The following is a 17,915-nucleotide window of genomic DNA, read 5'->3' as shown; positions in this document are numbered from 1 at the left end:
TATTATCTCTATTTAAGATTAATTTCCCTTGTGTTTGTCCTCAAGAGTTGATCAAATATGAAAGTATCTGACATGTCCAAACACTTCTTTCATACAGACTGCTGACTTGGCATGGCATTTCCCATCATAGCTTTATAAAAACACAGGAAATTTCAAGACTAAGTAGCCAAAAGAAATTGGGGCAATCCAGCTTCTAAGACACCAGTCATTTAGCAATGGGGAAACAAAATCATGTCTGAATGGATAACTCATGATTTAGACAGCACAGAATCTAATTGGTATTAACTACTCTACTAAAGATCTATTTAATGCACTTAGGTAAGACTTTTTGTTTCTATGAAATTAGATCTTTGGTTTAAAATTTAATCTGCTGCCACTGGACTCTGCACTATATAGGTGACGTAACACTGAGGTAGGCTCTTAACATTTCACTGCCAGGAATATAAAGGAAATTGATGATTATTTGCCAAATACTGTTTCCTGAGTGGGGCTAAGTCCTTCCCTAAGTGGACTGTCAAATAAAGGAGCTAAAAGCCAACAGTACATAGCTGTATCTTCCTTGTTATCTTCCAGGATTCAAACTCTGCCATGAAAAATCAGTGCATTAAAAACTGGTTTGCTAAGCAGTTTATAAGACCTTTGTTTGGAAGGAATAAACAAGTCCTAAGAGGTCAGATCTTTTGGTAAGACAAAATGTCAACTAACACAAATGATGCAATTCATATTTATTAGAAAACAAAGTATTTCTTAGCAAATTGTCACTATTATTCTCATGACACTAGTATATAAGTAACTTGTATATATGTTTTCTAATACATATCCTCTTTCTTATTAGATTTTTTTCAAAGTTGTTCCAGAAAGGAATGTGCTCCATCCTACCTGAAACTCCTGTTTATTTTTACAGTCCCAGAACATTGAAAGATAGAATTTTTTTTTTTGTTCAGTTTTCAAATAAGAGTAGTCAGTGACCTATTCAAATAAGCAAATAATGAAATGACAATATGATCAAAGCATTCTAAAACTTTTTAAATCTAAACATCAATGATAAAAAAGATGTGTGTGCAAACATTCTGGTGAGCCTTTCCTATAATTAAGAGAAAATTAGTCAAGCAAGCACTGAGTTAATTGCGTGAGTTTATTCAAGTTGTTTCTGAGACCTTAAGTATGTGCCAGGTACTGTTTTAGGTACAAGGAATACATTCCATTGACTAAAAACATACACAAAGTCCTGTCTTCATTGTGTTTACACTCCAAAGGAAGAGTACAAGACAACAAACATAATAAATAAGCCATACAGTAAATTAAAAGGTGATTTAAAAAAAAAAAGCACTTGTGAAAATGAAGACAAGTCTCATGTAAAATTGTGGGGCAGGGATTAAGCTTTCTTCTTGGAAAGTATATACCCATAATTGACAAGAGAAAATATTTCTAGCATATATATATATATATATATATATGTATGTATATATATATATATATATATATATATATGGGATTTTTTCAAACAATAAATTAAAGGAATTAAAAAATATGAGAGTGGAACTGAAAACTGGGAAGACCAACTTTGATAAAACAGGTGCTTCATACTTTTAAGGCACCAGTGCCTGGGCTGAATCTTCAGTAGCTCTTAGTAGGATCCTGTGATTCTGGACACATTTCCCAGCACACAGTGGACCTGGAGAGGTGGGTTTGTTGAAGGGAGATTGCGAGAGACACTAGAAAAAAACTGAAACAACATTTTCAGGATTCTGCTTTATTTTAATTCCATTTCCTAAGAAGGGTGAATTCATCACAAAAGAAAACTGGGGAGAAAATTGAGGAAAATACCCCATTTCTAACACAATCTCCACTCTTACATTGTTCAAGATGCTAACATCTCTACTGTTTATTGATATATCAAATCTTTCAAGAACACTGTCAGAAGCTGTGGACTCTAAACTACCAGGCAGATATTTTTTTTCCCCCTCCTTTAAATTCAAATACCATTTTAATAAAACAAAATAATGAATGTCCTGTTTCAACTTCTGGAGAATTTAGGTTCCCCAGGTTAAAATGAAAATAGAGAATCAATGCTGTTGTCATCTTTGATCAGAAAAATCGCATTTTCAGTAAAATGAGGCAAAGATAAAAAGAGTAGGTTACAGAACTGGGAAGAAAAAAAAAAAAAGGAGTGTCCATCCTAACAGACACTTATAAATGGACATGACAGCAGCCCTTTCCAGAGATAAGGTCATTAGATTGTGTTAATTCTCCAGAAACACCAACATCTGGAAATTGTTCAGATGACACAAATTTATGTTTCCTGCTATTAAGGCTTCAATGATGTCTCTCTGTGGCATGTGTCAACCTTTTTTTTTTTTTCTTTTCACATCAAGAAGTGTACATAAAGTGCAAGTAAGATCCATTCCCTCATTTGTGCTTCTGGACTCGTTTCTGGTAGCCAGTGTTACCAAACCTATCAGTGAAATTACCAGCCAGCTAGATCATCTGCAGATGTGTATGGAGTTAGCAAATGAGTCCATCGGATATAGTGTGTGGAGATCAATGCAGTCTTGACAAGAAAACACAAAGTACCATATATATGCAAGACAAGGGTGTGAATGACACAAGGAGTAAGTTCAAGTTTCGAAGAGGCCATCTTTGGAACTCAACTCTTAAAGAAAATTTGGGAATAGTGACTAAAATATTTGAATAAGGTTTGCAGGTTTCTGAGTACAGTCAGTCTTCAGTGAGGGCAGATTCAGTATTTCCTAGGTTGAAGACAGAAAACAGAATACAGAGGGTTAAGGATTCAGATCTGATGAATTTAATGTCACAAATGTTTCTCATCTTACATAACAAGGTTTGTTTTCTTGATAGAGCTGCAAAATGCATTTTCTCTGGTATTTGATTAGTGTACATTTCAAATGGCTTGTAGCTTGGGCAATGTGATATGTCTGTAGTTTTCTCATTAATATGCCAAGCTTGATACTCTTGATACTTCAAGAGAACACAGTTGGTCCAGGAGGTGGCGCAGTGGAGGCAGGGGTTTACCTTCTCAAATCAATCTGGCAGGGAGGGAAAATATTTCAATGCAACACTAATTGGGAAATGCCTTCAATCTGGTTGGAGGGCACAGAGGTGGTATTAAATCATATTCAGTTTATATTACCTCATATTTCTGGAGAGTCATGCCTCAGCCCAGTATAAAAAATTGACACGGTAGGGGCTGGGTGGTGGTGCCCTCAGTTAGTTGAGCATATACGTCATCATGCTCACGGACCTGGGTTCAAGCCTCCAGTCCCCACCCACAGGGGGGAAGCTTCACAAGTGCTGAAACAGTGCTAGTGGTCTCTCTCTCTTTCTCTCTCCCCCTGCCTCTGCCACCTCCCCTGCTTCCCTCTCAATATCTCTCTATTTCTATCCAAAATAAGTACAACTTTTTAAAAATTAACACTGTAACTGGGCTCTATCATGTTGTCTTTGTAATGTGTCATAACCTCTGGAAAAATTCAGTGTTATGCTTGGTGTATAATCATCAATGATTTTTTTTTTTAATCAACTATTGATACTTTCCATAGTCAGGGAGGTAGTTCAGCAGGTGGGGCATATTCCTTGCATGTGTAAGGCCCTGGGTTCAACTGGCACTGTGTAAAAAGGAGCGGAGTTCTGGAAGCCCAGGTGATAGCACAGAGGCCTCGTGCACGAGGTCCTGATTTTGATGCTCACATATGCCAAACTGATGCTCTGGGCCATTCTCTTTCCTGCCATCTCACTCATTAATAAACAAGTAAATCTTTTGTTAATAGAGTTATTTCATTAAAAACAAAGGACTCTTTAAAAGATAAACTATTTCAGTCTGGCAAAATAGCTCAACTAGATAGTGATGCCTGCTTTCACATGTACATGACCTAGGTTCTAGCCCAGTTCCCCCTGCACTGGAAGAAGTTACAGTGCTGTGGTGTCTTTTCCCGACTCTCTGGGGGGAAAAAAAAAAAATCAGCCCAGAGCCATGAAGGCCCAGCGATGGTGATGATGATGATAAATAGTAACAATAATAATTTCCCATCTTGTGTCTGTGATCTATGACTTCAGACCAAAATATTTAGCCCCCATTTTTTTTTTAAAAGTCTTTCTGGAATTTTTTTTTAATACTCTGAATAGCACCAATGACAAGACTGTCAGGTGAGCAATTTCCTCACTCTCCATATTCCTTTTGCTGGAAAATGAGTATGTGCTTAGCCTTCTCCTCCCCTTTATGAATGTTGATCTTTCCTTGAAATGACTGAGAAGCAGAGAATTTATTACAAAGACCATTCTCTGTCAACATTCATAAAGGGGAGGAGCACAAGCTTTCCTATCCATTTGGCCAAAAAATAAAAGCCAATTTTTTCCAAATTGCTTCCAGCATTATTGCTTGGGCTTAGTACCTGCAGGTACTGCTCCAGGTAGCCTTTTATCTCCCTTTATTTATTCAATAGGACAGAGAGAAATTGAGAGGGAAAGGGGAAATAGAACATGAGAGAGACAGAAAGACACCTGCAGTACTTGCTTCATTGCTTATGAGGGTAGGGGCTCGAACCCGGGTCCTTGAGCAGGTAAAGTGTGTGCTTAATCTGGTGCACCACCACACCACCCCTATATGAAAGCTAATCTTTGAAAAATTCTTTCCCAGTTGTTTTTTGTGTTTCGCTTATTACTTCAAAATGGGGTGGAACTTATTAGTGATGATTCGGAGAGCTGGTGACATTATGCACAATAATTATACCATAATCTACTGGCATTCACACAGAAAGTCTTTGCATTTTTTTCTGATTTTTCCTTAGCAAAGCTATGGCTAGGATTTCAAAACTAAGCTTATCAAGCTGTCTTTACAGTAGAGCTGGGTTGGCAGTATAATGGTTATGCAAAAAGACTTCCATGCCAGAGATACCAAAGATGCCAAGTTCAAAAACCCAGCACTCCCATAAATCAGACTTTGGTGGTGCTCTCATAAAAGAAAAAATTTTTTTTCATATAACACAACAGTGTTTTAGAAAGTGTAAGTGTGTACTGTTTTTGTTTTTTTTAATAAAGAACTAGGGAGGTAGCCTCAGAGGTATCTCTGAGGTCACTGGTTCAGGCCCTAGAATCATCATAAACCAAAGTTGAGTGATATCCTCTGGTTAAAAAAAACTACACACACACAAATAAACAGTCAATAGATCAGTGGTGGGTGCAGTATGTTGTATGCACATACATATAAATGTGTGAAGCTATTGTGGTCCGAGAGGTGGCGCAGTAGATAAAGCACCAGACTCTCAAGCATGAGGTCCCGAGTTCAATCCCTGGCAGCACATGTACCAGAGTGATGTCTGGTTCTTTCTCTCTTTCCTCCTTTCTTGTGAATAAATAAATAAAATATTAAAAATAAATAAATGTGTGAAACCATACTAAAATCTTACAGTATTGTAAACCAATATTAATCAAGTTCTAAAAGCCATAGAAAATTATCAAACACATACTAGTTAAGTTCCTGAATTTCTTTTTGGCTTCTGCTCTTTCTTCAGCATCAAAGTACCAAACAGTCATAGCATATCTGTGAAAGATAAACAGACATAAGAAATAAAATGAAATCAAATAAATTTTTTTAATTCACACCAGAACCAACATTTTCCTACCACTGGAACTTGATCCCAATTTTTATTTAAAATGAGCTTTTCTGAGTTTCAATCCTATTTAAATATAATTTTAAAATGTAAGAAATTCCAAGTACGTGCCAGGCAATATATATATAAACAGGCAATGATCATGTGAATATAACTGCCTCTTCTTTAAGGAGCTCAAACATACGAAGGGAAGACAGGCAATTTAGCAAATCAGGTAACAAGTCATGACGGTCTACTCAGAAAGAACTAGAGGAGTCACTGGGAGACTCAAGTTGATGAGGGTAACAGAGAGAAGAGATGACATGTCAATGAAGATCTTATTTGGGGGGCCCGGTGGTAGTGCAGCGAGTTAAGCGCACATGGCGTGAAGCACAAGGACAGGGGTAAGGATCCCAGTTTGAGTCTCCGGCTCCCCACCTGCATGGGGTGGTTGCTTCACAAGCAGTGAAGCAGGTCTGCAGGTGTCTGTCTTCCCCTCTTCTCTCAATTTCTCTCTGTCCTTTCCAAAAGCAACAAAATGGAGAAAATGTCCTCCAGGAGGAGTGGATTCATAGTGTAGGCACCAAGCCCCAATGATAACCATGGAGGCAGGAAAAGAAAAAAGAACTTATTTAAATGGCAGGATGCTAAAAATTCTTGGCCTTCTTTTAGTTTTGAACATCAGGACAAATATGCAAAGGAATAAAGATGCCCTGAACCTTTCTACTTCAGTCCCACTAATTTTCTTTATCCCATTCATAGAAGAGACTACTACAAGAGTCATTTCATGCTTGCGTTTTCAAAATCTGTCATCTTAACAGTTATTACTAGCTAGTGGAATTTCTGTCACATTTGATTGTTTTTCAAGAGCTTCCCAAAGCATTTGTTGTTTTCCCTCTAACTCTTGCCAGTGAGAAATTGGGGAATAATCAGGGAAATCTGCACAAATGGTAAGGTTCAATTATTGCATCCCATTAAAAAGTCACAAGCGGGAGTCGGGCGGTAGTGCAGCAGATTAAGCACACATGGTGCAAAGTGTAAGGACCGGTGTAAGGATCCAGGTTCAAGCCCCCGGCTCCCCACCTGCAGGGGAGTCGTTTCACAGGCGGTGAAGCAGGTCTGCAGGTGTCTGTCTTTCTCTCCCCCTCTCTATCTTTCCCTCCTCTCTCCATTTCTCTCTGTCTTATCTAACAACAATAATAACTATAACAACAATAAAAAAACAACAAGGGCAACAAAAGGGAAAATAAATATTTAAAAAAATTTTTTTAAAAAGTCACAAGCAAGTTTTAGTGGTAGGTTATCTGCTCAACTAGGGTGAATTCCAGTTTGGCATTTAGTATACAACTCGGGGGCTCAGAGCTTACATTTTACATTTTAAGGACTTTACACACATGATTTTATTAATTAAGTTTGTTAATGTTTAATCACTAGTCTTTTACCCAGTTAGATTTGTTAAGGTTTCTTTAATCATTATCCTTCTACACAAGTTCTCTCCTTCTGTCCACAGTGATTACAATGTTGCAAGCTATACCCCTCCAGTACTTCAACAAAACCACCTGCTTTACAACTTTAGCTATAAAACAAAGGTAATGAGAGGAAAACTCTGAAAATTAAGATGATAGATATCAAGAGTTTCTAGATTAATAGTAAACAAGTCTAAACTGTTTAGTCATTCTGAAGACTAACAGTACATGTGCTAAGGAAGAGATTTGGCTTTTTTTAATCTCATTGTTGGAATATTAAGGGTATAGTGAGACTAAACTAATTTTAATTTCAAGAGGAAAAAAAAACCAAAACCAAGTCATCTTTCTTTTTACAAGGATTTTCTACTGCTTGCAATTGGTAACTCTTAATTGTTTTATTTTATTATTTAAGAAAGGAGACATTAACAAAATTATAGGATGGGGGGTACAACTCCACACAATTCCCGCCACCCAATCTCCATATCCCATCCCCTCCCCAATAGCTTTCCCATTCTCTATCCCTCTGGGAGCATGGACCCAGGGTAACTGGGGTAACTCTTAATCTTATCCAGTATCAACCAGATATGATTGTTAACATCCTCCATGAGTATATAAACATTAGGTGTTTTTTCTTTTTTTAAAAAAAAAAAGGGGGGAGGGAGTCGGGCTGTAGCGCAGCAGGTTAAGCGCAGGTGGCGCAAAGCTCAAGGACCGGCATAAGGATCCCGGTTCAAGCCCTGGCTCCCCACCTGCAGGGAAGTCACTTCACAAGTGGTGAAGCAGGTCTGCAGGTGTCTGTCTTTCTCTCCCCCTCTCTGTCTTCCCCTCCTCTCTCCATTTCTCTCTGTCCTATCCAACAACAACAACAATAATAACTACAACAATAAAAAAAACAGCAAGGGCAACAAAAGGGAATAAATAAAATAAAAATTTTTAAAAAAACTTTAAAAAAAAAAGGGGGGGAGAAACACTAGAAATTTAGAATCTAACATGCTTACCTAATAGATAACAACTTGTGAAGTGAGTTCAAACTGACATTAGGTTTTGTCTACTACAGTAGCTAACATTTCTCCTCCTTTAACTTTTAATCAACTCCAAACTATCAACTTTTTGGTTGAACAACACCCCCCTCCCCATTCCAACATCTCACCCCTCATATACAGAACACAGGGTTAGAGAACTCTCTGGAAACTGGGCTTTGTGTAGGAGGCTGTGATTCTGGTGATTACCTGGTGGCATAAGAAGGCTGGACTTCATGTGGGTTCCTTCGGTCTGACCAGAAGAATAAAAGTCTGTCGAAAATGGGTTCCACATCTGCTATGAATGATTTTCCTTCTGGAAATATCCGTAAGACCCCACCATGTAGCTGAGGGACACATATATGACGAATTATTTCTTGATCTCACATAAAGTTGATTAACAATGATATTTTAGGCTCATTTAGAAACAAAAGCCCTTCAAGGATTTGCAAAATAGCTCACTTGGATATGGAACTGCATTGCCATGTATACGGCCCAAGTTCGTGCGAGGGCCCCATCACACTAAAAGAAACTGGTGCCATGGTGAGTCTGTCTTCTTCTTCTTCTTTTTTTTTTCTCTCTCTCTCTCTCTCTTAGAAAAAAGTCATCTTCCAACATCCACTCCTAATGTATATTATTCCCAAATTGTTATTACAACCTAACACTTGAATGAAATTTTAATTTATGCGAGGCTGGAGATCTTTATTTACTCAAAGTAAAAGAAATTTCATAAACTCACAATCATAAATGAAGCTGATGGACACAAAATGGAGGACTGTATGACTTTGGTAGAATATTTAACTAATTTGCAACTTGCAATCCACCCCGCCTCCAGCAATTCTATGGGGTCCAATGTAATATAACAGCTTCTCATGATAACCAGTATACATAGCTTCCCCTTTGGTTAGAATTTAATTTTCTTCTGAATTCCCGTAGTTCCTATGTGACCTTGTTAGTTAGAAGTGGCATATTCTTTCCTCAAAAATCTAAGATAAACATATCTATACCTTTTACTACACTTATCATGTGAGTTGTTTTATTTATTTTATTTAAATATTTTTATTTATTTTCCCTTTTGTTGCCCTTGTTTTTCACTGTTGTTGTAGTTATTGATGTCATTGTTGGATAGGACAGAGAGAAATGGAGAGAGGAGGGGAAGACAGAGAAGGAGAAAGATACCTGCAGACCTGCTTCACCACCTGTGAAGCGACTCCCCTACAGGTGGGGAGCCGGGGTCTTGAGCTAGGTATTTATTTATTTATTTACACATATACCCAACTATTCTAATAAAGTAACCATACCAGGGTAGAATCAAAATCTCACATATCAATGTTTCCCCACAGCACAGGGCAGATACTCAAATATTTTTAAATGACTTCCTATTTTGTGATTTAATATCATTAGTCTGATAATGCCACTTTCTTGTCTATAGCCCCATCATTCAAAATTTTCAGACTCTTAAGAGACATGCTATAGTCATGTTACCAAACAAGGAGAAGGGACAAGCCTTGTCAGTAATTCACTGGTTTCCCAGGTTCAGTTTTTCTCTCTATGGTAACAGTATCTACCCTAATGAACAAGATAATGGAGGCACAGATGGTTCAAAAGTCAAAAATAACTTACAGGGTTTTCCAGTTTTTCAGACTACTAAATAATTCTTAACTTACTGGAGGCAAACAAATTCCAGACAATTGTTTGTAAGTATGGAATCCTACTTCCTAGCTCTATCTAGTTATATCTCTATCTAGTTATATGTTCAGAAATATAAAAATGTGTCATAAAACCTTTGACATTCATAAACCATAGAAAGCCATGGCAAGAAACTACCAATGAGACTCTTGGAGAAACTTTTCTTAGAGACAACTTTATAATTTACAGTTCTATTTTTGTGGCATTCTCTCAAGATTTCTGCTGGAAGAATAGAATAAAATACACCCAGAGGCATGTCACTCTGGATTTGGTTTAAAAAGTGTCCCCTGACCCTAAAATTACAATTCACCTCTCTTCATTAACCATTCTTTCTATAGCCTAAGAAGGACTCTATGTATCCACCCCTATTATGTTATAACTTCATTTTCTTTAATTTTATCAATACCACAGGGTAGGGCAAGAGGAAATATGAAATAGAAATGATTATTCAGTGAGAAACATAAACTCTAAGTGATCTGAATTATTTTTCCAAAGTGTCTAAGCCCAAAGTACCTTGGCATCCCAATTCTTGTTCAAATAGTAGATGCAAGTGATGCAGCGGCCGTCCCCGTTAGGGTTGTCTACATGTCGAACATAGCCTGTTCCATTTCCTGGGTAGCAAGCCACCATTGCCTACAGGAAAATTCCCCCAAAAAAGCTGGTTAACAAAGCTGAGACAGTCTTTCCCCACAAACAGCTGAATAACACTCTCACCGGGGACTGTGGCACTGCACATACAACACATAAATTTCAACTCTTTAAACTTGCAGGTTTAACAGCCAAGTCATGCCTTGTGGCTCGGCTTACTGGTAAGTGGTTAAATAATATTTCAATAATTCTCAAACATTTTGGACAGTAAACCATCTATATCATCAGGGTGCCTGCCCTCTGAAAAAGCAGGCTCTGGGTTCCCACATTAGACCCACAAAAATCAGAATCAGTATGGAGTTTAGGGATTAAGCCTGTTACTGATTGCCACTGAATTAATTACCTGCTGCATTTGCACAATAGCTAGGGATACTTGCATTTACAAAGAGACAGGCAGGAACCAAAGGAGGAAAAGATCAGGCTAACTCACTGAAATACTTAGGATAGAGACTGAGCACATGTATAAGCAGTCCCTACTTGCTATAGAGACCTTCCCTGAGCAGTGGAGCAGTTCTTGTAGGTGTTTCTCTTTTCTATGCCTCTCCTTTTATCTCTCATATGTATCAAAACCAAAGAAAAAAACAGCCACCAGGAGCCATGGAGTCATCATGCCTGATATATGTTAGCACAAGCAGCAGTCAGGTCCCAGTCAAAAGAAAGCAACCGATATCCCTTAATGTGTTTCTCAGCACTTGTCTTCTTCCTACTCAACATTATCAAAGCATACGATAACCTGAAGGTCTTCCTTTGTCTAACCACTACTTAAGTAACTAGGTGGAGGAATAAAGCATACTGAACATTTTGTACAATATTACCATAAGAGACTCAGTATTAAGAAGGTAGCAAGTTTCTTAACATGGGGGGGGGGGGGTGATAGCAAGGAACAGGGGAAGAAATAGGCAAAATAGCTGGGGGGCAGACAGCATAATAGTTATGCAAAGAGACTCTCATGCCGAGGCATGAGAGTCCCAGTTTCAATCCCCCTATACCACCATAAACCAGAGCTGAGCAGTGCTCTGGTAAAAAGTAATTATAAAACAAACAAATAAATAAATAAATAAATAAACCAGTTTTAAAAAAATTCTCTGATGAGAAATAGGCAAAGTACAATTCCCCCACCCACCCTGACACTGTCGTGTTTCTAAAATAGTTTGAGGGCTGGCAATTTAGTGCATCTGGGAAGGTGCTTGTTTTGCTATGTGCACAAGGTCTGAGTCCCAAGCAAATCACATGGGAGTACTATGGCACTGAAGGAAGGCATCAGGGCTACAGTGCTTTTTTTTTTTTTTTGCCTCCAGGGTTATTGCTGGGGCTCAGTCTGCACTACTACGAACCCATTGCTCCTGGAGGCTATTTTTTCCCCTTTTGTTGCCCTTGTTGTCTATAGTTGTTGTTGCTGCTGTCATTGTTGTTGCCTAGGACAGAGAGAAATAGAGGAGGGGAAGACAGAGAAGGGGAAAGAAAGGCAGACATCTGCAGACCTGCTTCATCGCCTGTGAAGTGAACCCCCTGCAGGTGGGGAGCTGGGGGATCGAACCAGGGTCCTTATACAGGTCCTTGCGCTTTGCGCCATGTGTGCTTAACCCACTGCGCTACCCGCCCGGCCCCCTGCAGTGCTCTTTCTTTTCTCTTTGTAGCAATGACCCCTCCCCCCAGAAAAAAAGCATACATATGCTATTTTTTTTTAATTTCTTTATTGGGGAATTAATGTTTAACATTCAACAGTATACATATGCTACTTTATAATATAATAATAATTTAAATTTTATTTTAGAGAGAGACAGATAAAGTGTGAAAGACACTACAACACCGAAGCTTCTTTTAATGCAGTGGGGGTCAGGCTTCAACCTCGGTTGTGCATATGGCAAAGCAGCACACTATCCAAGTGAGCTACTCTGCTAACCCAAATAAATATTTTTTCAGTTGTTATTGTTATTATTATTTACCAAAGCAGTGCTCAGACCTCTGGCTTATGGTGATGATGGAACTGAACCTAGGACATCAGAGTCTCAGGAATGAAAATCTTCATCATATCCATTATGGTATCTCCCTGACTTCTCAAATTAAATATTTTATAGAACTAAGACACATAGGGAAAATATAAGAACTAGCACATAAAATGATGACGGGGGGGGGGGGGGCCCTCATGCCTGAAGGCTCCAAAGTCCCAAATTCAATCCCCTATACCCACCACCTGCCAGAGCTAAGCAGTACTCTCTCTGGTAAAAATGAAGAAATATCTCCCACCTCCACACACACAAGTAACAACCCAGATCTATTTTCCCTCATAAATGCTAGTGTTGCCTATCTGTTAAAAATAACTAATCAGGTAGAACTCCAAGCTAATTTATTAGCGACTCAACAAAACATCTCCAATGCCAAGACAAGTCATACCCAGCAGTAGCACAAACTAGAGCTGAAGTTAAGACCATTAATTTTGAATATCTTTCTGCAGGTGAGACTTCGAGGCTAAGATTTAACAAAGGATGGTACCATTATGCAAAGGATGGCTTGAGGGGAAGTAAGTGGTAACATGCAAAAATGATGGGCTGCTCTGGGGAGGAAGAGGAAAATAAAGTCACCTATAATCCCTAAAAATTTATGTGTCCCGGGAAGCAACTATTAGGATTATAAAAGCCACCACTGAGCTAATAATGAGAGTCACTTAAGCCACTAACAATTACAGGCTGGATGCCCTGCCATCTCAGCCTCTCCCCACTGTGTAGCCATGAAAAGAAAAAGTATTTATTTAAAAAAGGAGGGGGTCAGGTGGTAGCACAGCAGGTTAAGCACATATGGCGCCAAGCCCAAGGTCCTGCATAAGGATCTTGGTTCAAGCCCCCGGCTCCCCACCTGTAGGGGAGTCAATTCACAAGTGGTCTGCAGGTGTCTATCTTTCTCTCCCCCTCTCTGTCTTCCCCTCCTCTCTCCATTTCTCTCTGTCCTATCAAACAATGATGACATCAATAACAGCAACAACAATAATAACTACAACAACAATAAAACAACAAGGGCAACAAAAGAGGGAAACGCAAATTAAAAAAAAAAAGGAGACAAAACCATAGGATAAGAGGGGTAACAACTCTACACAATTCCCACCACCAGATCTCCATATCCCATCCCCTCCCCTGATAGCTTTCCTATTCTTTATCCCTCCGGGCGTATGGACCCAAGGTCATGGTGGGATGCAGAAGGAGGAAGGTCTGGCTTCTGTAATTGCTTCCCCACTAAACATGGGCGTTGACTGGTCAGTCCATACTCCCAGCCTGCCTCTCTCTTTCCCTAGTAGGGTGGGGCTCTGGGGAAGTGGAGCTCCAGGACACACTGGTGGGGTTGTCTGTCCAGGGAAGTCTAGTCAGCATCATGGTAGCATCTGGAACCTAATGAAGTTGAAGGGTTATCATTCCCCATATGAAGTCTCTGGACACAGTCTGAAGTGAAGCATGCTGAGGTGGTACTCGGTGTGTTGATTAGGTTGGGATCAGTGCATGTAATATTATTTGGTATGAATTGAGAGAAGCATGCAGGAAAGTGTGCCCCACCCTAAGGTTCCAGGACTGGGGGGAAATATAGGCTCTATAATGGAAATGTGAGGTTCCTGCTGTCTTAGGGTTCAAGAAGACAATAGTTATTGTTATAATCACATTATTTGGCAATTGGGTTAACTTCAAAAAATTCCTTTGTTAGGATTTGCTGTATAATACCCAATATCACCATAATTTATGTCCTTTGACATTATTTGTAATATAGCTGTGCCACCAGTTGCTTCTGTTCTCCCTGGTCTAGGTTTTGAGAGAGTCAACATATATATCAAAGACTCAGCCTATGTATTAAAAAGACTCAGTCTGTGCTTTTAAAAGTTTGAGACAATCAATTTTCCCCCCTCATATTAATTAAATAGTGATTTATATGACTACAATTTAATAGGAGTGTACATAAACACCATGCCCACCACCAAAAGACTGTGCCCCATCCCACCCACCCCACCCCGCCACCCTGGGAAGCGGAATATCCACCCTCCCCCTCACCACAGGGTTTTTACTTTGGTGCCCTACTCCAGATTTAGTCAAATCCTGCTTTTAGTTTCCCTTTCTGTTCTTGTTTCTCAGCTTCTGTTGATGAGTGGGATCATCCCATACTCATTTTTATCTTTCTGACTTAGCCCACTTAACATAATTCCTTCTAGCTCCATCCAAGATGGGTCAGAGAAAGTGGGTTCATTGTTCTTAATAGCTGCGTGGTATTCCATTGTGTATATATACCACAGCTTTCTCAGCCATTCATCTGTTGTTGGGCACCTGGGTTGCTTCCAGGTTTTAGCTATTAGGAATTGTGATGCTATAAACATATGTACAGTGATGCTATGAACATATGTACAGTTTTTGGTTGGGTGTTATGGAGTCCTTGGGGCATATCCCCAAGAGAGGAATTATTGGGTCACAAGGAAGGTCCATGTCTAGCCTTGTGAGAGTTCTCCAGACTGTTCTCCACAGAGGTTGGACCAATTTACATTCCCACCAGCAGTGCAGAAGGGTTGTTCTGTCCCCACAGCCTCTCCAACATTTATTGCTAATGTCCTTTTTGATGTATGCCATTCTCACATGGCTGAGGTGGTATCTCAATGTTGTGTTTATTTGCATTTCTCTGATAATCAGTGACCTGGAGCAATTTTTCCTGTGTTTGATAGCCTTTTGGATTTCTGTAGTGAATGTTCTGTTCATATCCTCTGCCCATTTTTGGGTGGGGTTATTTGCTTTTTTGTGGCTAAGTTTGCTGAGCTCTGTGTATATTCTGGTGATTAGTCTCTTGTCTGATGTATGGCATGTGAAAATCTTTTCCCATTCTCTGAGGGGTCTTTTTGTTTGTGTGATAGTTTCTTTGGCTGTGTGAAGGTTTTCAATTTGAAGTAGTCCCATTGATTTGTTTCTGCTTTAGTCTTCCTTGCAATTAGGTTTGTTTCATCAAAGATGTCCTTGAGGTTTAGGTGGGAAAGTGTTCCACCAATGTTTTCCTCTAAGTATTTGATAGTTTCTGGTCAAACATCCAGGTCTTTGATCCATTTGGAGTTGATTTTTGCTTCTGGTGAGATATGATGGTGATTCACTTTCCTTCTTCTGCATGTTTCGACCCATTTTTCCCAGCACCATTTATTGAAGAGAGCCTCCTTCCTCCATTTAATACTTTGGGCCCCCCTTATCAAAGATTAGATGTCCATAGGTGTGGAGGTTTAGTTCTGGGCTTTCAGTTCTGTTCCACTGGTCTGTGTACTTACTTTCCTCCATAGTTGTCTTCATTTCTGTGATTATTAGGTTTACTATTGCTTGTATACTTTTCTTATCTATGGTTACTTCTGACTGATCTGGAGTTTCTTCTGGGCTCCTGTCCTGATACATTGTGGTAGCAGTTTTATTTGCTCTTGATTTAACCATTTTTTTTTTATTATGTGGTTTTTATTTTTCTGTTCTGTCGTTCTTCAGTTGTTGTGTTTGAGTACAAGCCACCCTATTCTAAAGATCTTTATGACAAGTGCAGTCACCAATCTCAGAAATTATAACAATAGTAACTGAGGCAAGGATTGATGCAGTTCAACCAATACCATTTAGCCAAACAACACCTCCAGTCCAAGAAAAAATAGCAACCAAACAAAAGAAAAAGAAAGAGACAGGAAAAAAGGGAAAACAAGAACAGACAACTATGCAAATCTACTGTCCACTATAAGTTCTAGGGATAGAAAAGGGAGAAAAGGAAGTAGGAAGACACACACACAGGGCCCACTCCGAGTCAGATTTCTTCCCCAAAAGAATTCACAAGTGAGTATCAGTGAATTCAGAAAACAAAAGGAGGAAGGAAGAATTTAAAAAAAAAAAAAAAGGAAGAAAGAAAGAAGAAAAAAGGAAGAGCAGTGAAAGGAAAGGAAAGAGGGTTTTTTTTTTTTTTTTTTTTAATGATCTAGGAGGAGGGAAAAAGGCGAGTGGAGAGAAGAGGTAGAGAGAAACAAGTTCCTCTCACAATGGATAGGACAGCCAGTCACCTAGCAATGGAAAAAACAACAACAGTTAATTTTGGTCAACCTGAAGAAGGTGGATGGAAAAGGGACATGTGTATATAATAATAGTCATAATAAAATAAAATAAAAGAGTGGAAAACCTCTAACAGTCTGCAGCTTGGACACTGAGCAAAGACAGCCAATTGTAAGAAGTATCCAAAAAAAAAAAACCTTCCAGGAGTCGGGCTGTAGCGCAGCGGGTTAAGCATAGGTGGCGCAAAGCACAAGGACCGGCATAAGGATCCCGGTTCGAACCCCGGCTCCCCACCTGCACGGGAGTCGCTTCACAGGCGGTGAAGCAGGTCTGCAGGTGTCTATCTTTCTCTCCTCCTCTCTGTCTTCCCCTCCTCTCTCCATTTCTCTCTGTCCTATCCAACAACGACAACAACAATAATAACTACAACAATAAAACAACAAGGGCAACAAAAGGGAATAAATAAATAAAATAAATATTAAAAAAAAAAAAAAAAAAAAAAACCTTCCACTTGGTCTTTCCCAGGCAGGAATGAGGCTCTGAATGGTCAGGTATTTTGTCACTCAAATAGAGTTCCAGTCACTTAAAAAAAAAGAGAGAAGTTAAAGGAAGAGGCTTGGAATTACACCCCATGGTGAGCCAGGAATCTTGGTAAAGAAAATAGCTCATCAGGGAACCTGCTAGGAGCAGCTGAGCTGCCCCTGGGGGCTGGTACTGGGGTGAGTTGGGGGCTGTTGAGCTGAGAAATAATCAAAGGATTTTCCTTTGTCCCTCTGACCTCCGTTTGTCAGCTCAAGAGAGAGTTATGGGACTGTATTTTGGTGTCACTCTGAGCAGCCTGTGTTCACCCTCCTACAAACAGCCCAGTATCCTACCCTATCCAGTGGATCCCGGGTTGCAATCTGCTGCCTCTTCATAATCTTATATTCTTAAAGAGCTCAACTCTAAAGAAAAGGTCAGTGGTCTGGATGCCTGCCATCTAGTTCACTCTGTAACTAATTGTGTGAGCCTGAACTCTTGTTTCTTTTCTATAAAAAGGGGCTTGGGTTATGTGGCCTGTGACAAGGTCAAGAAGATCTAAGACTCAATCTGAGACAATAGCCCCCTAAGAACCAACAGTGTCCATCAGAATTACAAAGTATTTTTCTGTATCAGGAGCCAGTTTAGATTCAAATATTTAACAAATAGATTTAAAAAGCCCACTGAAGTACAACCATTATGAATTGCTGCATCTTATAATACACACAGGAAAATCTAGTGACTTTCAGGGGACTCCTTACTAGGATAGAAAGGGTATGTATCATCAAAGTAGATTATTGTTCAAGATAGAAGAACATAAGTAAATAAAAAAGAAAAGAACACAGACTTTTTTCTGGTCAGAGTGAATCTTCAGCCTCTCCTGGTTCCTGGAGGCACAGATCAAGTTTGAAACAATGAAAGGAAATCATTGTGGGACTCAGTGGGCCT

The 17,915-nt window shown here is 39.3% G+C and overlaps 1 protein-coding gene across 2 annotated transcripts in view; it reads right to left on the bottom strand.

The window, feature by feature from the left end:
- Positions 1-1,111: 1,111 nt before the first annotated feature.
- The window catches only part of EGLN3 (egl-9 family hypoxia inducible factor 3), a 38,563-nt gene continuing 21,759 nt past the window's right edge, over positions 1,112-17,915 (bottom strand). The window contains exons 2-5 of one of the 2 annotated variants that reach the window (XM_007516824.3): positions 10,294-10,413; positions 8,302-8,438; positions 5,484-5,557; positions 1,112-2,750 (exon numbers count right to left, since the gene is read on the bottom strand). In XM_007516824.3, coding sequence (XP_007516886.1) covers positions 2,719-2,750; positions 5,484-5,557; positions 8,302-8,438; positions 10,294-10,413 — 363 coding nt within the window. In that variant the 3' untranslated portion in view covers positions 1,112-2,718. The remainder of the gene's footprint in view (positions 2,751-5,483; positions 5,558-8,301; positions 8,439-10,293; positions 10,414-17,915) is intronic. The other variant, XM_060175193.1, reaches the window with a different exon arrangement.

The sequence above is a fragment of the Erinaceus europaeus genome, chromosome 16, assembly GCF_950295315.1.
Source record: "Erinaceus europaeus chromosome 16, mEriEur2.1, whole genome shotgun sequence".
In the NCBI taxonomy this organism is placed as follows: Eukaryota; Metazoa; Chordata; class Mammalia; order Eulipotyphla; family Erinaceidae; genus Erinaceus; species Erinaceus europaeus.
This window is presented reverse-complemented; position numbering and strand designations above follow the sequence as displayed.